The sequence below is a fragment of the Macaca nemestrina genome, chromosome 13 (genome assembly GCF_043159975.1).
Source record: "Macaca nemestrina isolate mMacNem1 chromosome 13, mMacNem.hap1, whole genome shotgun sequence".
In the NCBI taxonomy this organism is placed as follows: domain Eukaryota; kingdom Metazoa; phylum Chordata; class Mammalia; order Primates; family Cercopithecidae; genus Macaca; species Macaca nemestrina.
This window is the reverse complement of record NC_092137.1, coordinates 121881563-121906856: the sequence shown is the minus strand read 5'-3', so window position 1 is coordinate 121906856 and position 25294 is coordinate 121881563. Positions and strand designations below refer to the sequence as shown.

Below are 25294 nucleotides of genomic sequence, written 5' to 3'. Positions count from 1 at the left end.
AGCTGGGACTACAGGCGCCTGCCACCTCGCCCGGCTAGGTTTTTTTTTGTATTTTTCAGTAGAGACGGGGTTTCACCGTGTTAGCCAGGATGGTCTCGATCTCCTGACCTCGTGATCCGCCCGTCTCGGCCTCCCAAAGTGCTGGGATTACAGGCTTGAGCCACCGCGCCCGGCCGAATGATTGACTCTTCTAACTTTTTTTTTTTTTTTTTTTTTGAGATGGAGTCTCGCTCTGTTGCTCAGACTGGAGTGCAGTGGTGCGAGCTCGGCTCACTGCAACCTCCGCCTCCCGGGTTCAAGCGATTCTCCTGCTCAGCCTCCCAAGTAGCTGGGATTACAGGCGCGTGTCACCACACCTGGCCTTTTTTTTTTTTTTGAGATGGAATCTCACTCTGTTGCCCAGGCTAGAATGCAATGGCACAATCTTGGCTCACTGCAACCTCTGCCTCCCAGGTTCAACTGATTCTCCTGCCTCAGCCTCCTGAGTAGCTGGAAGCACAAGCACGTGCCACCACGCTCAGCTAATTTTTATACCTTTAGTAGAGACGGGGTTTCACCGTGTTGGCCAGGCTGGTCTGGAACTCCTGACCTCAAGTGATCCGCCTGCCTCAGCCTCCCAAAGTGCTGGGATTACAGGCATGAGCCACCGCGCTCAGCACTCTTCTAGCTTCTTGTCAATCCGCCTGCCTCAGCCTCCCAAAGTGCTGGGATTACAGGCATGAGCCACCGCGCTCAGCACTCTTCTAGCTTCTTGTCACTATATAGGTGTATGACCTTGACCAAGTCGCTTTTCCTAATCTACAAGATGTTTGAGGTTAATGACATAATGTCAAACATTCCTCCTGGCGCTAACTTCCTACCTCTCCCAACTGCGGAATGTGGAAGCACAATGACTAAAAACCAAATGTGAGCCTAGGTATTGAGACACAAAACTCCTAAATACTTGGCTCTGGTGGCATCTCAGCTGTTAACTTCCCTAACACCTTTCCTTCATCCTAGCTTGCTTTCTGTGTGTCTGCAGATTCACACTCATTTTAGGAAGGTCTGGGCTAACACAGACCACCAGCTGTACTCACGCGTGGATCTTGCCATTGTAGTACTGGGTGTCCATGATGATTACCAGGTGGGCAGCCACGTTCATGCCCCAGCAGAGACTCCGAGAAGCCACCACCACCTGGATAGCCCCTGAGCAGAATAGGGGAGAGAAGGCTGAGGACAGGGGTCTCTTGGTGAAGCAGGTTCACTACCTCATGGGCAGGCCGTGGCTTACCCTGTGCTACGTTTCAGAACTCACAGCAAGGTGGGCTAGGAACAAGGTCTAACATGAATGAGAGGTAACACATTGCTATGAGATAGCTCCACGCTGCTGGTGCCTTGCTCTGGGACTATCCAGGAGAAAACAACTCATCATAGAACAGAACCCAAAGCCCAGGAACACCAAGGCATAACTACTGCTGATGGACTGCTCCTCTGACCGGAAAGTGCTAACACTCACGCAGCCATGGGCTGGCTCAGCCACGCCAGCAAACCGGAGGTCACTCTAAGCATGCCCCAAACAGGCAGATTCAAGGGCCAAAGAGTAACAGGAAGTGATTCTGGCAGGAGGATCTCCAATGAGGCTCCATTAAGCAGTGTTAAAAGGTAAATCTTTGCACAAAATGCCACAGGTCAACAAGGGACAGTGGCCAGCAAGAGTGTGCCCAAGGGAGAATCAGAGCTCTCCTGTGTGCTAAAGTCTAACGATCTTGGTGAGATGGTTTGGATCTGTGTCTCCACCAAATCTCATCGAACCGTAGTCCCCAGTGTTGGAGGAGGGACCTGGTGGGAGATAACTGGCCCACGGGGACGGAGTTCTCATGAATGGTTTAGCACAACCCGCCCTTGGTACTGTCTAGTGAGTGAGTTCTCACAAGATCTGGTTGTTCAAGTATGTAGCACCTCCCCACCCACTCTCTCGGTCCTGGCTCCTGCCATGTAAGATGCCTGCTTCCCGTTGGCCTTCCCTGAGGCATTCCCAGAAGCAGATGCCACCATGCTTCATGTACAGCCTCCAGAACTGTGGGTCAATTAAACCTCCTTTCTTTATAAATGACCCAGTCTCAAGTATTTCTTTATAGCAATGCAAGAATGAACTAATCCATGGAGAATCAGCAGTCTAGTGGCCAAAGGTCCTGGACTCTAGAAAACCAGGTTCTGAAATAGCACAACCCGACGTGTCTGCCTGTTTTCTCACCTGTCTGAGATAGCACAGCCTGACGTGTCTGCCTGTTTTCTCACCTGGCAAGTAGGGACAGTGTTTGTCTCACCTGCCTCACGAGGCTCTCGGGAGGATCAAATGAGTTAACAGCTAAGAGTCCTAAACAGTATTCTGAAAAGGTCTAGTATGCTGTAGAGAAATACTGCCACCCGCACCCCTCAGGTTTACCACCACCATTTGGTGATGCCCTTGCTGTGCTCCCCTTCTGTGGCCTGACTCACCTGAACTAAAGAGCTGCTCCACTAGGCGCCGCTCCATGGGACTGAGCCCCTCATGCAGGTAGCCCACCCCATTCAGCAGCGTTTCCTTGAGCGTGCTGTCACTCAGCTTCTCCAGGTACGGAATCAGATCCTTCTCGGTGCAGTGCAAGAACCTGTGCGGCACAGGCAATGGCTCAGCTCAGAGTGGTCCAATTCCTGGCAGACATCCTGCCAGCTGTACAGAACCTGGCCCCGAGCCACATGGGCTAACCCCACCCTCATAAAGAGGGCACCCTTGGAGTGGGCCAGCCTCACTTAACCTAACCCCAACCCCCAGACACCAGGCCCCGCCCACCTCTGCCGTTGGATGTCTGCCGCACACGTGGTGAGGATGTCAATGGCAGTGAGGCGGGTCTGCTTGCGAGACGGGACAAAGACAATGACAGGCTTCTTGGGCGAGTGCTTGGTGACAGCATGGTACACAGGCTTGGCCATGGACAGCAGGCGCGTTTGTGTATGGCTGATGTTGAAGCCCTGGCGACCGGGGAGAAGAAAACACACCAAGGTTATCAGACCTGGGCACTCAGGATCTACGTAGGACCCCACAGACGGATGAGAGTGGGTCCTACCTGGATGTGCAGCTCCAAAGGGACGGGACGCACATTGGGGTGGAAGTTGAAGGTGGAGGTGGCGCTGCAGCCCAGCCAGTGGGCCACATCCTTGGCATTGGAGAGCGAAGAGCTGAGTGCCACAATGCGAATGGGCCGCTCAATCTGGGAGGAGATGTAGCGCATTCGGGAGCAGATCACTTCTAAGACAGGCTGGAAAGAGGGAGGGAGGGTCACTGCAGGCCGAGGCTCCCATCCTCTGCCTGGAGGTCCCCTTTGTGAACAGCCCAGCAGCCTCAAAATGACCTCATTCTTCCTTCTAACTAGGAGCTCTCATGTTTTTGGTTCTACCTCCTCCACAGCAGCCAACCTCCACTAAACAATACTGTTTTCCTAAAGTACTACCAAAAAAGCTGACCTTGTCCCTTTGGAATAGGGCAGCAGGCAGAATCCTCCGGGGAGAAGCCCCGAGTCTCCGTCCTCAGACCCAAATGCAAGGCCCAATGCCAAGGTCACTCGGTCAGTCCCAGTCCCTCATCTGTGCTGCAAGGTCGTGCCATACCCCATTCTCGCCCCCGATAAGGTGGACCTCATCCACCACGAAGAGGTTGATGTTCTGCACGTTCTTGCGCTGCTTCCACCGCCGGGAAAGTATGTCCCACTTCTCGGGGGTGCTGATGATAATGTTCCCTTTGCCTAGCAGCTTCAGGTCTGTGCTGGTCTCTCCCGTCAGGAGTACCACCTTCTTGTTGAGCCTGTCCTGGAACTTCTCATACCAGTCCATGTATACCTGGCAGGCAGAGGAGGGAGGCCGAACAACATGAGGTCATACCAGGCATCTTTCACTTACCTGAGGAAAACCTGAGATGCCAAACAGAGACCTGCTGATCTCAAGCTACGTTCTAATCCCACAGCAGCCTTTATGTGATGGGGCAGCTTTTCTTTCTTTTTTTTTTTTTTTTTTGAGATGAAGTCTCACGCTCGTTGCCCAGGCTGGAGTGCAGTGGTGCAATCTTGGCTCACTGCAACCTCCGCCTCCCGGGTTCAAGCAATTCTCCTGCCTCAGCCTCCCGAGTAGCTGGGATTACAGGCGCGTGCCAGCACACCCAGCTAGTTTTTGTATTTTTAGTAGAGACAGGGTTTCACCATGTTGGCCAGGCTGGTCTCGAACTCCTGATCTCAGGAGATCTGCCCGCCTCGGCCTCCCAAAGTGCTGGGATTACAGGCGTGAGCCACCGCGCCTCACTGGGGCGGCTTTTCTTTAATACACAAACTGAAGAAATGACCCTGCAAATTTCCGGCCTAAAAAAGCCTTCATATGGAATCACAGATGAAATGCTTCTGGGCAAATTCACGTGATACAGCGCCATGTCATACCTGCTCTGCCAGGGCCTCCATGGGGGTGATGTACACACAGCGCCCCTCCGAGCTCTGCAGCAGCATCCGCAGGATGGCAAACTCTGCACAAATGGTCTTCCCACTGCCCGTGGGGGCCCCCACAAACACGTTGTCGTCACTGTTGTACACGGTGTTAAACACTGGAAACCAACAGAAAGAAGCAGTGTGAGTACCAAGAGGGAAGAAGAGACGGACTGGGATGTGGACCACTTGTCAAAACAAAGGACAACATAAGAAATGAAGTCAGGCAGTTCTGGAGTGCAGACAGAGGAGCAGTGGCATCCGAGCCTCTAACTCCAGGCCGGCCCTGCTGTACCCCCTCACCTGCTACCACTTAACAGGTAAAGGGGAAGAGGCCAAGATCAAGAGCTCAGGTCCCCTGGAGATGTGTGGGATGACAACAAAAGCAAAGCAAAAGAAGCCACACATCGTTCTTTGCTTCTCAGGGACTAGGATGCAGGACAGAAAGGAACTGGATCCCTTTCTCTGCCCCTTCAACACTCTCCTACATTTCCTAGAAACAGCCTAAGGTAGAAAGTAAGAGCCTTAGCCCTGGCATCAACACTGAATTAAAATACAAGTTCTATTTACCAGTTGGTTCAACTGGGGCACCCCCTATGCCTCAGTTCCTCACCTATAAAATGGAACGCTAATGGCAGTATCTCCAACAGTGATTCCTTTTAGGCTTGGCGGGAGGAATAAGAGACAAAACACTGGTGATGTACTCAGCCAAGGACTGAAACCACAGTGCCTGCTCTGTGAATGTCCCTGTTATTTATCATGATGTGGGGGAGGAGGCCTCAGTGCCACGCCATGGTTCTGATTCAATACTTGAGTGCCAGGGGCAGGCCTCTAAGCCCCCTGGGCCCGAGAAATAACCATGCCATGTAAGGCCTTGCTCTACTGCCCCTCCACAGTGACACATGCAGAGCAGCAAAGAAACGAAGGCTTCTGACAAAGGAAAAAGTCCCGGTGGGCCCCGGGGGTCACGCTGAGGAGCTCCCAGGCCTACCAAGTGCCTGAGCGCCCCCACTCCCCTGCCTGCCACAGAACACATCTGTCTCCTGGTGACTTCAAAAGCCTCCAGAGGAGGGATGGAAACACTTACCCTGGGTTTGGATGGGATTGAAGAAAGGAAATTTATCTTGGTAAAGACTCTCAAAGGCACTGTTTCTCAGAGCAGACACGGGCAAGGGCTGCAGGTCCAAAAGCTCGGTTGGAGGTGGGTACTTCTCCGGCAAGATCAGGTGCCGGAAGGAGACAGGCAGCTGGGTCTCACAAGCTACCAGAAAAGAAGCAGGAAGGAGATAAGCTCTCTTTACCTCACTGGCCTCTAGATCCCCTCCATGGACACTGGAAACCTAGGCAGCGTATGTATCACTCTGTCCCCAGCAAAGGCAAGCCCGGGACAAAGTGTAAGACATTCTTCTACTGTCCTTGGAGGGACTGTTCCTGGGGACTCGACAGAGGAGACACTCACAGAGCCAGCGGTCAGACACCACTCGGATGAAGTACTGAGGGGGCAACGGCTCAAAGACCGGCACGAAGAACGTAATGAGGTGCTCATCCTGGGCGTACTTGGCCTTGAGGAGAAAATACTCATGGTGCAGAATCACCTCGCTGTCCACGTCCTCCACCAGAATCCAGAAAGCCTCGGATGAACCATGCACCTGCCAACAGAAGCAAGGGTGAAAGGAACGCGAGTCAACGTAGACAGCGCGCCACCAATCCAGCTCCTCTGCCCAGCAGAGCCTCACCTTCTCATCCCACTGGAAGTCCGGCGTGATGGTCAGCTCCACCTTCAGGGTGGAGCGTGTGATAGGCTGCAGGTGCACCGACAACTCCAACTTGGGAAACAGATGGACGTATTTGTGGATGGTCTTCCCCATCTTTGGCATGCGGATAAGCTCCCCTACGAGGAAATGCGAGTACTAAGGCTACAGCCCAGCCTGCCCACTATCCTGCAAACTGGGCCTGAGGGCCACTGCAGGAAAGGAGTAGGGCCTTCCCTTTATGGTCAGTGGAGCCCAGGATTCCAAGTCCCCAGACCAAGGGCCAGCCCTTCAATGGGACCTGGGGAGGGAACACAGGATACTAACGCACAGGGCTAGGAACAGGAAGACTGCATAGGCAGACTGGGAGAGACACCCAGGCAGTGAAGACAAGGGCAAGAGCATCTCACACACCGATCTCATTATGATTCAGGTCGTACAGACGCTCAAAGGGGAAATTCTTCTTCTCAATCTTCTTCACTACTTCCTCAGGGAGTTTCCGGAACTGGCGCAGAGGACACATGGACTGCCACCTATCCAGGAAGGAGGCAAAGCTGTTGGTCCCTTCTGCAGGGATGTGACAAACCGTCCACATCATGGCTTCCGAAAGTTCAGCAGTGACCACACAAGACACAGTGATTAAAGGCAGACACTGACGCTGTGCCAGCCCTGGCCTCCACCTTTCTCCTACCCCCCGGCCCGACCACAGAGGGCCTTCCCTCTTCTCAACATGCAACAAGGTTCAGATCAGACTTCAGACGTCGGGTCTGGAGATCAGACGACCCTTGGGCTGGGGACCCCACTCATGGGGACCAGCATCCGGATCACTGGGTCCTTACATGCGTTTGTCGATCATCTTGCAGAGATTCAGCGTCTTGTCTGTAAGCTGTGCCCAACCTCGGTTCAGGACAATTTCAAATATCGCTCGCATCAACCGGCCAGCCGACTAGGCAAAGAAGCATCATTCCCACTGTTAAGTCTTGACTATCCCCAAGCCTGTGAGCCACTCTGCACACGGTTTCATTACCTCCAGCTCTGACACAACCACCCACCCCAACTCAAAAGCAAAGTCCCCCGTCTTTACGCCTTTCTCCCTCCTATACAGTAGATGCCTGCCGAATGGGGAACAATTAGAAAAGTGCGGCTCAAGGTCACCGCACAACATTTTAACCTAACATTCACTGCATGATTTTAAAGCTTTTGACTCATTTAGCATTTAGAGTTCTAGGAAGAGTTGAGGGTACAGTGACCTGTCCTTAGAGGTAAAGATGAAGAGCAGCTAATAAAACCCCGCGCCGTTTTTGGATTTATTTATGAGCTGTGCAGCAACAGTGGGACATCACTTCGCTGCCGGGAAGCAGACACCGTGTGCTGTGGCTCTTCCTGTCTGAGGGCCTGTGGAGCCTTGAAGCCTTCCCTCTTAAGGTCTTACCTTTCCCACGTGCTCAAGATGTGTACTACAGAGTGGCTGTACCACACATGCACCAACCAATGACCCCGCAAGAGCAGAACTGAACACTCCTTCCATCTCACTAGCATCAGGCCTCCTTTTCCCAGCAGGCACACAGAACACAGGGACTGAACTGTTCAGCCCCTTCTCACAGCTCCCATACAACTCCACCCTCACCTGTGTGACATACACCATGTCAGCCATCAGGGCAAAGCCCTCCAATTTCAGCTGCGAGATGAAGGCTTGCAGAAGAACATTGATCTGTAAAGAAGCAAAATCAGCCAGCAGGAGACCAACCACTGAACAGTCCAAGAAAGGGAATTACATTTCTGCTCTGAGCATCCAGGCCAGGTGAGATCTTCTACAGGTCTTGATTTACAAATACTAAATAATTGTTATTTCATATAAAAAGAACATGCGAGAAGGCTGCAAAAACTAGGAGAACTGAGCAGGATACCACACATGAACCCAAATTCAAGGTTCATCTTTTAGAAGATTATGAAAACCACTTAATCCTCATCCTGACCAAAGCAAAGAGGAGCGGCGCTCACCTTGGCGCTGGGTTCCTCGATGCTCTCTTTTACAGGGATGGGCACCCTCTCCAGCAACTTCTGCAGCTCCAGCTTCTCCTCCTGCCACAAGCAGGAAAAGGTCAAGGGAAAGCCTTGTGGCCGAGGAGGGAAACCATTCAGCAACTTGCTGAGCACCAACTCCCCGCCCCAGCACACTGCATCGCTCACCTCTCTCACTGTGATGTTCTTGAACTCAGAGGATAACGAGAAGACTCGGAAGAGCTCAATCTCACTCAGGGTGGGCTTTAGCAGCTGGTTGTAAGTCTGCACAGTGTCATTGGTGATGTAGTAGTGGCTGGCTATACGGCCCAGTTCTGTCACCTGGAGAGAAGGTTGGCTCAATCCAGTGCTGACTACTAATGAGCTCCCGCCTCTAACTGTGGACCGTAAGTTATTGTCTTAAAGGTTTTTTTGTGCGATTTTTGGTAAAGTATATGACTCAATGTCCTGTAAGTTATTGTCCTAATAGGACAACCGGATGAAGTCACAGCAGTGCAAGTGCCAGGCCAGGCCCAGGCACATGAAGAAAAATGGCACAATAAGCTGACCCATAGTGAAATGATGCCTGCACAGACAAGACAGCTAAATTATCCACTTCGAGTTACAGGAAAAGCAACCACTTTTCTGCTGTTCTAAGCAACGGGTGATTAGACAGGCAGTGCTCACGTCGAGAGCAATCTGGAAAATCTTCTCCTGGGCCAGTAACTTTTGCTGAGACCTTTGCCTCAAAACCCTCACCCCACGCACCTGGAAGTTGCCCGTCTTCTTGTCGTACTTGACCAGATTGTTCTTGTCCAGCATCAGGGCAGCCGTGTGAACCAGATCCAGTCGGCGCTGGTCCAGCAGGGGATCTCCCTTGAGGTCATCATGAGAGATGCCATAGAGGGTTGGGGACCGCAGCATTCGGATATACAGGTAGGCATAGCCCAGCCAGTTCACTGCGTCCTACAAGACACAGCTCATGGTTCTTAGTATGAAGAAACTCTTGATGTCCAAATGAAAGGCTACCATGAATTGCTTAGAAATTCCCAGCTACAATGATGCATATTACATCATATTCTCAATGTGTTCAGCATTTCATTAGTAAAAACATCTAAGCATCTTCTAAGATCTTGGTAACAAGGGGAACTATCTGCCAGACCCAAGATGTGGGTGCAGGGACGGAAAGCCTCGGACGCCGCTGTCCCACGGCACAATAGGGACCGACCCACACCTGGTGCCTTGGTGTCTGTGGGGAAGGCATGAAGCACAACAGGCAGAGTCCTCCCATACCTTGGCATTCTGGACATTCCCCAGCACGATTTCTGCGTTGAGCATGTCAGGAAGCTTTGAAACCATCTGGCTCTCAATAGGAAGCTGTTGGTTGAGGAGGGACAGGTAGTACTGCAGCTCCCCATGAGACGTGATGAGGATGCCTTCGCCCTTGGTGTCATACTGGGGTCTTCCAGCACGTCCCAGCATCTAGATCAGGGACAGCGAACCAAGAATGCTATAGCAAGAGAATGTGTGATTTTGATGCAGGGATCTACATTACAGAACTAGGCCTCTGATCTGCCAGCTTTACAGCATCTCTGCATTTCAGGCGAGGATATCGATCCCCACTGAGGATAAACTCAAACGCTCTGTACCTGCAGAATGTCCAGTGCTCCCAGTTCTGTCCAACGTCCCTTCTCTGGACTGTACACCTGGGTGCCTTTGATGATGACCGTATGTGCAGGGAGATTCACACCCCAAGCTAGAGTTGCTGTGGAAACTAAAACCTACAGAGGCAAAGCAAGGCAATGAGAAGAGATGCCACCATCAGGGGTTAATATCCCCGGCTTCTCTAGGCAGTTGGCCTCAGAGCTTCTATCAGACTAGCCAGTGGGGTGTGGGGGGTCCCAGTACTTGTCAATGTGACACTAGAATAAAGAGGAAAGGTTTCTTTGGGTTCCTCATCTATTCAGGAACGAACATTTCAAGGTTCCAGAGGCACAAGTGCAGACCTGTATTAAACCACCTTAAAGTTACTAGAAAAGGTCAAGCAGAGGCTATCCGGAAAGAGGGAATGACAAGGCCACGTACGCCCCCATGAAGCACTGTTTGGAGCTATCTGAAGTCACCAAAGTGCTTGCTTCACTATGCTTCTCAGACCGTCCGAAACTCACTCATCTTCCCTCACACAAGGTGTGAAGAGTTGGGAGAGTGGCATAAGGTTCTATTTATTATATCCACCACAACCCTCCGACCTGGGCTAGCTGGGCCAGAAGCAATAAAGTACCAGGAGCAAACATGGCACAACCTTGACACTGCCAGTCTTCTGAAGTACGTCCCACCTGCTCCTCCAAAAGCTTTGCACTCCCTCACCTGAATATGTTTATCAGCAAAAAGATCCTCCACGAGTGTTCGGTCAACCCTGGTCATGCCTGCATGATGAATAGCAAAGCCATAAGGCAGAAGATCCTTCAGCTCTAGGTTCTGTGGAACAAACAACCAGGGATGAGGTGAGCCTTCCTGTAGGACTCACCCAAGGACTAAGGAAATCTCTTCCCATGAGACCCTGCCCCTTAACTACTATGTGGAATAGTAATAATCACATCCAGACAATCAACCTTAACCCATGGGAAACAACAGTACCATAGTCTAGTCCTAGAGGAGCTGTCTGAGGCCTCAGATGGACAAGGCTGCCAGATAGGCATGAGGGAACCCAGCCGGCCCCTCCTCACCTTGCACTGCTCCGCTTCTGTTCGCAGGACTTCCGTGGAGGCTGAGCCCTCCCTCAGAAACAGACCCAGAGTGTCCTTCTCTAGGCACATGTCCCGGATGGCCCTGGCCGTCTTTCCAGTCTCCTTCCGGGAGTGGACAAACACCAGCACCTAAGGAGAAGCCACAGTTTGCCACAGTCACGAGACACTAACAGCCCCAGGGCACCTGTGGCAGGAAGCAGAAGTTGCACCATCACCACCAGAAGCCAAGGTCCTGGAGAGGGGAAAGGGCAGGAATGTGGGCAGGCTCAGAGGAAGCCTCAACAGGGCTGGAAAGACTTCAAGGGAATGCACCCACCAAGTTCACAGTTCTGGAACTGAGAAATTAACTAACTTCAACATCCTACCTTGAACAGCAAGTTTAAATAGACTATGACTACAAATTCAGGCCTCTCAACTCAGAATTTATGTTCAAGCACCTAACAAGAGTCAAAGATGCATGAAAATGTGTCTGCAAAATAACAGCTAAAACATTCTACTACTCAAAAAAGGATTTAGGAAATAAGTCTGAGACTAGTACAGTGTTGTAGGAAATGAAGTCTTCCTAGCATTTAGTGCCAAGAAAAGATCTGTCTCTTCATATAAATTCATATGCTTCATTTCATCAGACAAAAAGAAATATAAAACCAGTCACTTTCCCTTATTTTTTGTCTTAGTTAACATTGCTCGACTTTCAATTTAAAAATTCTATCATACTGTCTAGTAAAATGCCCTCTTCACTAGTTTTTCATTTTCCTCTTATTGTCTTGTATTTTTAGTGTAAGCGACCCCAAACCTTTTATGGAGGGACCCTGGATAATGTGAATGGACAAAACAATTATCTGGGACTGGGGATTGCTTGATGGGGGAATTTTTAATTCTCCAAACTCTCTAATGGTTGTAAGGCTATTCAGGTTATCCATTTCATCTGGGCTGAGTTTTGCTAGTTAACTAGTAGTTGTTGGAGAACTGGTTCATTTCTTCTGAATTTTTAAAGTTAAGAGCATAAAGCTACTCATAGTATTACCTTATTATCTTTCCAGTGGCTATAGGTTCTGTAGTAATATCCCATTTCATAGCTGATATTGGTGATTTATGTTGTGTCTTCTTTTAATTTCTGTCAATCTTCCCAAATTATTGGTAAATCAAACATTTGAAAGAACAGGGTTCAAGAGTAACCACAAACCATGGGCAAACCTGATTTTTCCCAGCATGTTCCATGATTTTTTCATAGACGATTTCATTCATGATCTGGAAACGCTTGATAGCTTTTTTCTCTGTGATACCCACATACGTCTGTTCCAGAGGCACTGGACGGAAGCTAGAAGTTCAACAGTTAGACAAAACTGAGGCTTTGGCGGAAAACACTGAGGGAATAAACAGTCTTTTTCCCGCCCCAAGAGCAATATTCCTCCTTGATTCACAGCACATCAAACCCAAAGGCCCTTCTAAAACCCAACACAGCAGCACTCCTTGGAAAAGGGGAAGGAGAGCAGGATGGTCACCTTGGCAGAACTTTGCCCAGTCTTTTCTGATACCTGTTGTCAAAGTAAAAGAGACCCTTGGCAGGGTCAACACGTAGAAAGGTGGCTACGTCTTCATAGTTGGGTAGGGTGGCACTGAGGCCAATGAGTCGGACATCCTCCTGGGTCATCTCAATGTTTCGGATGGCCCTGGCCACCAAAGCTTCTAAGACAGGACCTCTGTCATCGTGGAGAAGATGGATCTCATCCTGTGGAATTGGAGGATAGCAATTACCTCTAGCACTAGAGATACGTAGTTCCTTTTCCTGGACTTGTCCCATATTGTAGGCACATAACCTAATATGCCTAAGGAAAAACACACGGGATCCCAAGCCAGAGATGCCCAAAGGATGGAGACAATATTTACCACAAAATACTCCAGAAAGCAACAGACTCTGACCATGAGTTGCTTTGGTACAGTTCAGTGACATACTTTGTAATAAGAAATTCTGAAACTCAGATAAATGAGTTTACAACTTTACTTAAAGGTAAACTTCTTTACGAAAAAGGATATAAATATGATCTGATCAGAAACTTCACCTCTGGCAGTTATAGTTCCCAAGAACAAAAGCTATCATGCATCAAATGATGCGTTCTCACCGTCTAAAGCAGTGCTTCTCAAATTTTATTAAGTATCCCAAAGCCAGGGGATGTTGTTAAAATGCAGATTGCATTCAGCAGGTGTGGGGTGAGGCCACAAATCCTGCATTTCTAACAAGCTCCTATTTCATGCTGCTGCTGCTACGACTCCCACCATGGATTAGGCTTCAAGCAGCAAAGCTCTAAAGCAGGGGCCAGAAACTTTTTTTTTTTTAAAGTCAGATGCTCCATCTCAAAGAAAAAAAAGCCAGGTGCAGTGGCTCACGCCTGTAATCCCAGCACTTTGGGAGACCGAGGTAGGTGGATCACCCAAGGCCAGGAGTTTGAGACCAGCCTGGCCATTATGGCGAAACCCCGTCTCTACTGAAAATACAAAAAATTAACTGGGCGTGGTGGCGGGCGACTGTAATCCCAGCTACTCAGGAGGCTGCGGCAGGAGAATTGCTGGAACCCGGGCGGTGGAGGCTGTAGTGAGCTGAGATCATACCACTGCACTCCAGCCTGGGCAACAAGAGCAAAACTCTGCCTAAAAAAAAAAAAAGCCAGATAGTCAGTATTTCAGGCTTTGGGCCATGCAGCCCCTATTGCAAATACTCAGCTCTGCCATTGCAGCACAAAAGCCGCTGTAAATAATACATAAACAAATGGATATAACTATGTTCCAACAGAACAAAGCCAGTAGCCACAGACTGCCAACCCCTGCTCCAGAACACTGAAAACCGACATGCGAAGTCTCCCTTCTCACTTTTCCCAGACAACTGAAACTACACTCAGACTTAGTCACTAATCTCTGGAAGCTTCTGTGTATACGGAATACAATATCCCGATTCCTCATTCATTCCCTCAGAGAATGGATTCTTTTCCTTATAAAGCCCTTCATGATGTTGGATATGATGGTTTTTTGTCTATCTGTTGACATTTGTTTCAAAATATTTCAGATATCGTTTCTCGGCCTTTTGGCTAAGATCAAGTGTAGTGAAGTATTTCAGACATAAAAAATATATACAAAGAATAACGTGGCAAGCTGGACGGAGTGGCTCACGCTTGTAATCTCAGCACTTTGGGAGGCTGAAGTGCGCAGATCACGAGGTCAGGAGTTCGAGGCCAGCCTGGCCAACACAGTGAAACCCAGTCTCTACTAAAAATACAAAAATCAGCTTGGCCCGCTGGCAGACACCTGTAATCCCAGCTACTGGGGAGGCTGAGGCAGGGGAATCACTTGAACTTGGGAGGCAGAGACTGCAGTGAGCCGAGGTTGTGCCACTGTACTCAGCCTGGGCAACAGAGCTACACTCCATCTCAAAACATAAATAAATAAATAAATAAATAATAAAAATAAATAAATAACATGGCAAACATAAGCTGACAATAACTGTCATTACAAGGGCTAGTGCTACAGAAAAGGCAGCAAAGAAACATTTTGCATGAAAACCCAGCAAACCCTCCTTGACACAACTGGCCTCTATGTTCTATGAGCGCTCCCAGCTCACCAGAATGATGAGCCGCACCAGTTGGGTGTAGGTGCGCTCGCCACCCTTGCGGGTGATGATGTCCCACTTCTCGGGGGTGCAGACGATGATCTGAGTGGCACTGATCTCTTCTTTGCACAGCTGGTGGTCCCCAGTCAGCTCAGCAACAGTGATGCCGTAAGTGGCCAGACGCTGTGGGAGGAAAACTACATCAGGCAGGAGTGCTTGAAGGGGCCTGGACACCACGCTTTCTGTCTGGGCGGTTGGAGTGTAGGGCCTTGGGAGCAGGCATCAACCCATCAGGTGAATACAAGGCGAATCAGATCTTATGAGCATATCTTCCTCAAACAAACAGAAACTTAACTCAGGCAAATAAAGCAGACAAAAGATCTCTCGGGGCCAGGCACGGTGGCTCACGCTTGTAATCCTAGCACTTTCAGAGGCCAGTGAGGGCAGAATGCTTGAGCCCAGGAATTCTAGACCATGGTGAAACCCTGTCCCTACAAAACACATAAAAATTAGCTAATCTGGTAGCACATGTCTATAATCCCAGCTACTAGGAAGGCTGAAGTGGGAGGATCACTTGAGCCTGGGAGGTCAAGGCTGCAGTGAGCCATGATTGTACCACTGCACTCTAGCTTGGGTGACAGTAAGACCCTGTCTCAAAAAAAAAAAAAAAGATCTCTGGGAACTCTGTACACAAGAGGAAGAAATGGCAACTTGTAGATAACAAGACCTAGAGTAACACCACTAGGTCTATTATTATCCACATCCATTTGATGTTTCATAAATACGTCAGTAACACAAATGATACCAACTGCAGGAAATTGCCATGGAGAGGATGAAAGAAAGATGCTAACCCTTGTAAAAGATGGCTCAGGACAGTCTTACTTCAGAAACTCTGTACCTGGGTTCAGTTCCATCTTGGAAATGGGGAGAGAAAAATAAAAAATAAAAACAATCCCAGAAGGCATTCCAGAGATGCCCCAATACAAAAAGCGGTGAGGTCCAGGCCCGGCCACAACACTTTGACAGCTGCGCCCCGTATCCTCTGGAGGAAAGTTCTACTCCCTCACCTTTCCAAAGCTGCCCACCATCTCCTGCACCAAGGAGCGCATGGGGGCAATGTAGATAATCTTGAAGTCATCCACATTGATGGTGCCGTCCATGTTGATGTGTTTCCCAATCTCTCGGAGCATGCACATCAGGGCCACGTTGGTCTTCCCAGCACCCTACGGGAGAGGTCAGGGATGAGAACACCTGTTAACCTGGTTATTCTCACTGCCCTAACTTCCACGGGCTTATTTCCCAAACAGAGAATAGAATTTTTCCTGGGTACTTTATCCTACCATTTAACCTCTCTTCCATCAAAGGACAAAGAATTAGGGGGTGGGGTGGAAATAAAAAACAATCTTCCAACAGAAACTCCACCCATATTCCCCAAGAAAAAAGCAGGCAGGGTGGCGCTTACAGTAGGAGCACACAGCAGCAGATTCTCATCCGTCTCGAGGGCAGCACGGTAGAGCTTACTCTGGATCCGATTCAGTGTTTTGAAGCCCTCAAACCCAGCCTGGGCATACTTTGGAAGCTTTTCCACCGGAAGCAGTTGCTAGAAGAAAAGAAGCGCCATCGGTATCATGTTGGCAGCATCCCTGAGCAGACTGGTTTTGTGGGATTGCCAGGATTTTGTTCCCTGGCAATCTCTTTGCATAACTCTCCATTAAAGGTCAGTCCAGAGATCAATATTGTCCCCTGGGCTCAAAATCAGAATGGGAAAATTCTGTTGCAGCTTTCAGCCCTAAAATAAACTATATATGAAACAAAGCTACATTCTGGTCAATGGTTGAAATCCAAACCAGGAGGCGAACTAAGCAGAGAACTGAGGAAAGCAATTCACTTACTTCTTCTGAGCCAAAGGGCTTGGGCTTCAGAGCAGGCACATGCACCTCTTCGTAGCCCTTACGCTGGCGACGGAAGGATCCATCAGGAAGCTGACAGCGTTTATTGGCCATAAAGTGGCTCCCTTGGGTAAATACCAGGTCCTCCAAGTCCAGAACCTGCCGTGGAGCCAGTGCCTGGGAATGTGAAAGACAAAAACCCCAAGGAAGTGAGCAAGCCGAGCAAGCGCGTTTTCCACCCAACAAGGCCTGGGACGTAAATCGCCCTGGATCCTACCTCTCCACCCTGGTCGAGATCCATGGTTTCCAGATCTGTGTCCATTCGAGACTGACGCACTCGCTCTCTCCGGGATCTCTCCTCCTGTAGCGGACGAAGATGAAAATCACAAAAACAATTCATCAGTATCACAGGTTCTTGTCCTTTTCTGTCCCTGCTTAGCTAATACTTGAGTCACAGGTGCTCACTAATAAGTCACCAAACAGAAAGACAACGCTTTACATGGGGACCACCAGAATGATCAGAGCGAACACACACCTTTAAAGGGGCAATGCGCAGTACAGGGACGCCGGAAATAGACGTTCTGTAATTAAGTACCAAGGGCTACCCCTGAGGGGTAAAAGTGTGGGTTCTGTTAAGCAAGCACATGTGTTCTGTTACTCTATTTTAGTAAATACCATGTATTTACTGTGCAAATAAACAATAAAGATCCCCATAGTGCTGGTGAAAGACAGCAGCAGGTCACTGGTCTAACGACCAAACCAATGTGGATGTGTTGATTCTAACCTGTATGCACTGACAAATCCCGAAAAATTTAGAGAAATTACTTTTTCAACTTCCACTTTTAATATGAATTTAGCTTCATGCTGCAATCTTCTAGCCACTGTTAGCTCAGAAATCAGACAGATAAACCAACGCAGTCCTTACTCGGATCAGATCCTCCTTCTCGGTTTCGTGGAGCTGGTAGAGGAACTTGGATAGCTCTGGGTCAGCTTCCATCTTTCCCATAATCCTTTCCTTTTCAGCTTCACTTTGTGCACTGGCCAGCAAGGTACAGTATAAAACTACCCACAACAAAAGGAACAAAGGAAAAGTGAAGAGGAGGAAGTAAGGCAAAAAACCTTCATCCTTAGAGTAGAAAGAAGAAAAATAAAAGAAACAAGCAGCCGGGCGCGGTGGCTCAAGCCTGTGATCCCAGCACTTTGGGAGGCCGAGACGGGCGGATCACGAGGTCAGGAGATTGAGAGACGATCCCGGCTAACACGGTGAAACCCCGTCTCTACTAAAAAAAAATACAAAAAAATAGCCGGGCGAGGTGGCAGGCGCCTGTAGTCCCAGCTACTCGGGGAGGCTGAGGCAGGAGAATGGCGTAAACCCGGGAGGCGGAGCTTGCAGTGAGCTGAGATCCGGCCACTGCACTCCAGCCTGGGTGACAGAACAAGACTCCGTCTCAAAAAAAAAAAAAAAAAAAAAAAAAGAAACAAGCACTTAGGTTGTGAAAACAACAGAATCTCCATCTCACACACGCACACATATGTACTCACTCTGCAAGAAGAGCCCACCATATACTCACTCATCATCCTGTGCTGCCGCAACACTTTAATGAAATCAAAGGTGTTGAAACCAAGCAGCAGAACCAACTGGTTCTCACATTCCCGATCGTCACTGGCCGTCTGCAGAGAGAAGGCAACACCACCACTAAGGACAAAGCCATCTGCCACTTCATACGCTGTCCCCATGTGCCAAGATACACTACACATACAACTATTGTTATCTTGGCCATACCTTCAAAATCTCCAATACTTCATCTGCCTTCTTCTGCGACACGATGGCATCATCATAGAAACGACTGAGCTGCCGCTGTAGCCAAAATGCATCAATATCCCGAGGGTGCAAATCCTTCTTCTTGGAACTCATCAGTTCACCTGAGGCCACGAGCTACAAAAGTAACCAGGCATTTAGCTCACCAGGTCTCTGCCAGCCTAGAGCACTTTGCCACCACCCTGCAACCAAGTTCTACTTGCCACCCCACAGCCCACCTTCTGTGAGGACTTTCCAGAGGGAAAAACTCTGGAATACTGAGTTCAGAATACCAGACTAAGACTTCATCAACATACATCTTTGGGAAGGAAGAAAACCGACTGAAATCTTAAGAAACTCTAGACACTAAGTGTTTATTATGGTTCACTCTAGCAAAAGGCGGCTCAATAAATGTAACAGGACCTAGGCGTGGGGAAGAAGCACTAACACCCAGAAGTAACCTTGCAGCAATGAGAAAAAGCAAACTGAACTTACATTAGCCGAGAGGGTGCAGCGCACAACAGCCTCATCCCCTTCCATGTCATCATCAGATGCCTCTTCTCGAACCTCCCCGTACACATCTTCATCACCTTCCTGTGGAAATGGCCCCAACTCAACCATTATCTGGAGCTGATCCTGCATCACCACAGAACCTCTCCCTCAAGTCACCCTAAATTAGCTCAATGGTTAGAGAAATGGCTTTGGGGTGAAACCGAGAGCCTACTGGAACCAAGGTCAGCCTTATTCCAGTGGACATGTAATAGAAAGACTGCTTGGCACAGACTTATTAGATGCATCTACTTTTTGTTTCTTACCTTAGGCTGCCACAATGGCAATCAACTGGACAATAGCCTCTTTCTAATACACAAACAATCAACACTCAAAAACAGTGATCAGCTAACAGAAGAGAAGAGCTATGCAGAGGCACGTCTGGGAAAGCAGATGGTGACTCGGGAATGAAGAGATCACACTAAGCTTGCTCACCACTCCATTTACTCATACACTGCACATTAGGCATACTTGGCACAGTGTCATAGTCAAAGCAGGTGCTTCAGTAACGAGCACTGCTAAATGAATGAACTGCTACAAGCAAAGCAGTTTGTTGCTACTTAAAATCATCAAATCCTATTAACTATACTGTAGGAAGTGGCTTAGCAATCACCTATTGAAATCGCCTCATTTTATAGAAAAAGAAACTGAGGCAAAATGACCTGCCAAGATACAGGACTCAAATTCAGAAGTCTTGGCTCCTAGTCCTCTAACTCTCCCCATGCAACCCCTTCTTCCAGCCCTGGTATATATACCAGGGATCCATTTTCCCTTTCAGGAGCCAAATCTACTCACTGAGAACTCTAAGGCACTCTGTAATTTTTTCAAAGTACCCCACTTATTCCTATTTATATTCAAGGAATTCTATTAGACGGTAAACATTAACTCCAGTGACTTAACCATGTACGAACTACAGCCATGCTCTAAGGCAAATGTGCAATCTTTTCAAACAGGCAGTGGGGACACAGTAATGAAAAAAGGGAAAATACTGTAATACGTTTAAAATGCAGTAAAACATAGCAGATACATTCTCAAAGTATTCACTGTACTTTATCTTTTGTCTTTCTTTTTGCTGATCCACTTGGTATATTTTAAATAATTACGTTGCTTTACATTTGTTAGTTTAAATTTGCTGTAGAAAAGTTAAAAGATAACTGCATTTTTTTTAAGCAAAAGAACATATAATGCCTAAGTCTGAAACCCACACACCACCATAAAATGTATCTGGTTTAAACTAGGGAGCTTCTTTACACTACAAGGGGTCCCTTTACCTTCATCAACTTCAAAAACAAGAATGGACTGGGCCTGTTTATCACTCACCTCCTCATCAGACTCAAACTGCACATTCACACCATATGTCTCATCAATGTTGTCATCTGAAACGACGAAGGATTAGAAAAAGAGGGCAGTGAATGGCTAGTAAAACAAGCCACTCTGGAGCCAATGTCCTCCCCAACTACCTCTCCTCAGGAAAGATCTAAGTGCTAAGGACACACACAGGCACTTAGATGATCAACACGAGAGAGCCACCTATGCTGCCACTGCCAAGACCTTCTCCACCTGCCAGCCCTGGAGTCAGCCCAGCTCTGCTTGCTCAACCACTTGAGCCCCCAAGGCTCTGCCCACATTTTCTCCCATATTCTACACAACAAAAGGGTCTCAGAGTAAGGAACAGCTGCTGAAATCTAGGGATTCTGGTGTCTATCAATTATAACTCTTCAAAAAACACACAACAAATTATGGGAACTCACTGACACTAAGGTTTTTAAATGAATGATGCTAGAAGATGCATGCTTAGGGGTCAACAACAACCAGTTAACATGATCAGGACATAAAGAGTTCACTTACCCATATTTTGGATTTCCTTGTCTCCACCATAGTCTGTGATCTTTTTTCCCAAGTTCACTAGCACGTGGTATCTGGTATCATCTGTTTGACCCAGCAGCAGGTCAATCTCCTTTCGCCTTTCCTTGTCCCGCAGCTTTTCATTCTTTAGAACAGCTAGAACCTCATCAGCTGCCCCACAAAGGATATCACGTGGCTGGTAGCAAGAAACAACCAATCAATATTGAGAATGATGACAGACAGAACATCACCAACCAGGTTTATGTGGCGGCAGGATGCGAACAGCCACACTTTCTCAAAACCTGTTGCATACTAGGCTCTGATCTTTCTCATTAATGCTGATTTAAAATGCCACAACTAAAGGAAGACTCATCTGTTTTTAAAAAGATTAGCTAGGTGGCCTCAAGCAGCAGGACACAGCTTCCACAACAGCTTGCCACATCTCCAGGTGGCAGTCACTTGGCAGATCTCCTCCAGCCTGCCACACTTTTGTAATTCTTTGTCCTCACTTCCTCTAGCACCCACATCAACAGAGCTCCTCAGACTCATAATGGTCCCCAATCTAATCACACATGTGTAATGGTTAGGAACACAGATTCTAGATATAAACTATCTGGATCATATCTTGGCTCTGCCAAATACTACTTCTGTGACTTGGGAAAATTACTTAATTATTCTTGCCTCACATCTCTCTTCTATAAAATGGAAAATGAGTATTAACAGCACCTATTCACGGAGTTACGTGAGGGGGCGGGAGAAAGACACGTGCTGTTCCACACAAATCGAGTGCTCGGTAAATACAAGCCCCTTCTGCAGACCAGTACATCCCACAAGGGGATCCAGAGGCAAGGTTCATCTGGAGCCTCCCAGTTGTGACCCTCTCCTTTTCTGACACACGGTCTCATCCTCTGGCCGCCTCACTCTGAGAATATAGAAATAAAGCAAACTTGGCCGGCTGTGGTGGCTTGCAACTGTAATCCCGGCACTTTGGGAGGCCGAGGCGGGTGGATCACGAGGTCAGGAGATCGAGACCATCCTGGCTAACACGGTGAAACCCCATCTCTACCAAAAATACAAAAAATTAGCCGGATGTGGTGGCGGGCGCCTGTAGTCCCAGCTACTCGGGAGGCTGAGGCAGGAGAATGGCACGAACCTGGGAGGCAGAGCCTGCAGTGAGCCGAGATTGCGCCACTGCACTCCAGCCTGGGCAGCAGAGCGAGACTCCAACTCAAAAAAAAAAAAAAAGAAATAAAGCAAATTTGTTTTTTCTATACTCTTACAACAATTAACACAGAAGGCTTCTGTGACAATTCCTCCCCACCAGCAACCAATCCAAAAATTGTGCAGTGGACACAAGCTGGTGTCCTCAAATTCAATTCCGTTCCAACACTAACTACCTGGAGATAAGAGTCAGATCCCACAAGCTGAGGACTCAGTCCCACAAGCCTGCCTCCCACTCCATGATGCCAATCACAAGCACAGGTTGTGTGACCTGTGCTTCTCACTGTACAGCTACAAATCGAGCTTTCCACAATCCCCTTTTGGGATTCAACTACTGTGCTAGAACAGATCGGGACACACTTACTTTTACTGTAAGGCATATTACAAAAGATGCCTACCAACAGACAACAGACGGAAGAGGTGCACAGGGCAGGCATGTGGCAAGGGGCATCATGTGGGAAAGGGTATGGCGCTGCCAGGCCCTCTCAGGCGCACCACCCTCCGGAAACCTCCATGTGTGCAGCTATCCGCAAACTCTCTAAACCTAGTCCTTTTGGGGTTTTTATGGGGGCTTCATTATGTAGGCAGATTGATTAAATGACCAGCCTCCATTCTGAAGCTATCTAGGTGCTGCCAGCCATCAGTTAACTCATCAGCAGACAAAAAGACGTTTATCACTTCGAAGATTCCAAGGATCATAGAAGCTGTATGCCGGGAAATGAAACAAAGACCGAATATATATTTCACAATATCACACTCACCTGGTCCCCAAGAGCAGCCTGGATGAAGCTGAGCAGCACCTCATAGGTCTCCCGGGTCTCCTTAGTTTTGGGTTTGTAGATGATACCCACCATCTCATCAATGCCCTCCGACAGCAGAGTGTAACCCTTCATCTTGTTGATGTCATGCCGGTCCTCATCACGCTTTCTTCGCCTGGTGGACACGTGACGGTGAATGGCAGAACCTTTCCTCCCCGAGGGAAGACTGGATCAAGCCCACCCTCCTCTCCTCAGCTTCATGGCAGGAAGTTAATATCTGAAAACCGGTACCTGAGCCTCAGCAAATGATTCCTATTGGACCTTGATCACTTGCAGGAGTATTTCTTTATGGGACCCAGTGACAGAAAGAAAAATTCCCCATCGTCTTCTCACTAGATACACTACACATTATAGTGAGATATGTTTCTCATTTAAAACATGCAACCCTTTGGTCAGGTGCAGTGCTTGACGCCTGTAATCCCAGCACTTTGGGAGGCCGAGGTGGGCGGATCACCTGAGGTCAGGAGTTCAAGACCAGCCTGGCCAACATGGCGAAACCCTGTCTCTACTAAAAATACAAAAATTAGCCGGGCACGGTGGCGAGCACCTGTAATCCCAGCTACTCAGGAGGCGGAGGCAGGAGAATCACTGGAACCCGGGAGGTGGAGGTTGCAGTGAGCAGACATCACGCCACTGCACTCCAGCCTGGGTGACAGAACGAGACATCATCTCCAAAAAAAAAAAAAGAAGTATAACCCTTCTCAAAAAAAAAAAAAGGACAACCCTTCATACATTGTATGAGACTATTATATAATAGGATTTTGACTAGTTTTTCATCTCTCAAATGCATTTTCCTTTTCTAACTAGAGAAACAAGCTCTAACAGAATCTACTGCCATTGACTATCAACCAATTATAACAAAACTGGAAAAGAAGATATAGCACAAAGTGGAGATAATGTATTAACTCATTTCAAACATACTTTAATCAAACTAAGCCCATGAATTTTGGAAACATCATCATAGGAAAGGGAGCAAGACACCAAGATAATCAAGATCAAAAGATAATGGTGAGGTAAAGGTAAGTTTTGAAATGCGTCCCCAAGAAATATTTAAGAAAAGAAAAAAAGAAAAAAAATGCAAAATAAGAAAAAAAACTGTCTTTCATACCATGGATGCTTAAATTAGTTTGTAACAACAAAATAGGTAAGAAGTGGACAAGAGTAAAGGGAAAAAATAGGGGTAGAAAGTTAGTAATGGAAAAAAAGAAAAAGAAAAAGAATTACTGGGACATAGGAATAGCAAGGGTCTTGAAAATACCCTGAAGAAAAGTAAGATCTGTCTATGGACTAGAAACACACATGTAAGAAAAAGGTACCAACAAGTTATTTTCCACTTTAGGTACACTTTTTAAGGCCAAAAAAATCTTTAAACTCTCCTGTTCTGTTTTTACCTTCACTAAACCGTTTTAATGCCACTGATCTTACACCAAGCATTCCGGCCAAAATGCTGCTCGAATGTTAAAGAGAAGAGACTTTGGATCTGAAGGGAAAAATAGTATTCCCTTAGCACTCACTTGGCTCTTCTTTCCTCCTGCATCTGCGGTTTGGTCCGTTGAGCCTTGTCTCCCATACGTGTGCCCTCCAGCTTCCCAACAAGGGACAGCACCTCTCCTGTGGGTTCATCCCGGCGGGTCCGGTCAATGAGAGAGCGGTCAGCTTGGAGCACAAGATTTGAGTTCTGAAAAGATCAAAACATTATTGAAGCTTTGACATGAGCAGGGCCAGTTCCTACTATCACAGTTACCCCAGCTGATGGAAGAATCGTAGTAGCTAGTTGCTTATAATCGCTAATCGTAATAATGATATTTTCCTTAAGAACTGCATGGTATGACGCTGTGCAGAAGCATAGAGCTGAATAAGTCTTACGGCCTGTCGAATCAGCTAAGCAATTCTTGTTCCTAACAGTGCCCATCATAACCCACATCTGGGAAAAGTGGTGAGTGGGTTGGGAGTGAAGTGTGGAAGGGGGCGGGCTTAGCGTTGAAGGGACTCGAGAAACTCCTCCTAGAGAGATCTTAGCACTCCCCACACCCCCGTAGGTTATTCACGTCATCAAATAACCCCCACCTTCACCGCGATTCCACTTCCCCTCCGTTTTCGTGGCTCTCCTGGAGGCCTTCAGACTGAAACTCTCTTTTTCAGCCTCCCCCTCCCCACTGGACTCCTGAGCCTGGAATCCTCCCACGAGCCCAAACGTACCGCCTTGTACTCGTACTGCAGACTACGGGCGGTTACATCCGCCATGGCCGCGGCTGCTTGGAGGCTTCAGGCCTCCACGCCCCCCAGCCGCACGCTGCAAACGGCCGTGGACCTCCGCTCCCGCCGCGCCGGTACGACGCAGGAAAGACGCACTGGGGGAAGGAAAAGAAACGGGCTCCCTTCCGCTTCCGGGTCGCGCCCCGGAAGTGTGGGCGGGGCGTGTCCCTGGCGTATGCGCGGGGCTTCCCGCAGCCCTCTGAGTGGGATGTGTGGGCCTGGTGCATTTGGGTCCCCGAATCCCTAGACCCGCGCACTCTGGTTCCGGCCGCCCGCAGGCCCTAAGGACCCAGGGCCCGTGCTCTCCCCGACCTCAGTCTCCAGCCCCCCGGCACCC

The 25294-nt window shown here is 48.4% G+C and overlaps 1 protein-coding gene across 1 annotated transcript in view; it reads right to left on the bottom strand.

The window, feature by feature from the left end:
- The window catches only part of LOC105490034 (small nuclear ribonucleoprotein U5 subunit 200), a 30666-nt gene extending 5612 nt beyond the window's left edge, over window positions 1-25054 (bottom strand). Inside the window, exons 1-35 of the mRNA XM_011755251.3 lie at window positions 24901-25054; window positions 24216-24379; window positions 22645-22816; window positions 20666-20858; window positions 20138-20193; window positions 18764-18862; window positions 18254-18406; window positions 18042-18141; window positions 17396-17532; window positions 16748-16831; window positions 16474-16647; window positions 16044-16181; window positions 15649-15804; window positions 14594-14764; window positions 12519-12712; window positions 12178-12301; window positions 10963-11112; window positions 10604-10714; window positions 9886-10017; window positions 9530-9718; window positions 9005-9202; window positions 8426-8578; window positions 8237-8317; window positions 7863-7946; window positions 7075-7181; window positions 6650-6768; window positions 6221-6375; window positions 5944-6133; window positions 5572-5745; window positions 4443-4603; window positions 3628-3855; window positions 3087-3278; window positions 2813-2991; window positions 2479-2630; window positions 1077-1185 (exon numbers count right to left, since the gene is read on the bottom strand). Of these exons, the coding sequence (XP_011753553.2) occupies window positions 1077-1185; window positions 2479-2630; window positions 2813-2991; window positions 3087-3278; window positions 3628-3855; window positions 4443-4603; window positions 5572-5745; window positions 5944-6133; window positions 6221-6375; window positions 6650-6768; window positions 7075-7181; window positions 7863-7946; window positions 8237-8317; window positions 8426-8578; window positions 9005-9202; window positions 9530-9718; window positions 9886-10017; window positions 10604-10714; window positions 10963-11112; window positions 12178-12301; window positions 12519-12712; window positions 14594-14764; window positions 15649-15804; window positions 16044-16181; window positions 16474-16647; window positions 16748-16831; window positions 17396-17532; window positions 18042-18141; window positions 18254-18406; window positions 18764-18862; window positions 20138-20193; window positions 20666-20858; window positions 22645-22816; window positions 24216-24379; window positions 24901-24945 (5024 nt within the window). The 5' untranslated portion in view covers window positions 24946-25054. The remainder of the gene's footprint in view (window positions 1-1076; window positions 1186-2478; window positions 2631-2812; window positions 2992-3086; window positions 3279-3627; window positions 3856-4442; window positions 4604-5571; window positions 5746-5943; window positions 6134-6220; window positions 6376-6649; window positions 6769-7074; window positions 7182-7862; window positions 7947-8236; window positions 8318-8425; window positions 8579-9004; window positions 9203-9529; window positions 9719-9885; window positions 10018-10603; window positions 10715-10962; window positions 11113-12177; window positions 12302-12518; window positions 12713-14593; window positions 14765-15648; window positions 15805-16043; window positions 16182-16473; window positions 16648-16747; window positions 16832-17395; window positions 17533-18041; window positions 18142-18253; window positions 18407-18763; window positions 18863-20137; window positions 20194-20665; window positions 20859-22644; window positions 22817-24215; window positions 24380-24900) is intronic.
- Between the last annotated feature and the right edge of the window lie 240 nt (window positions 25055-25294).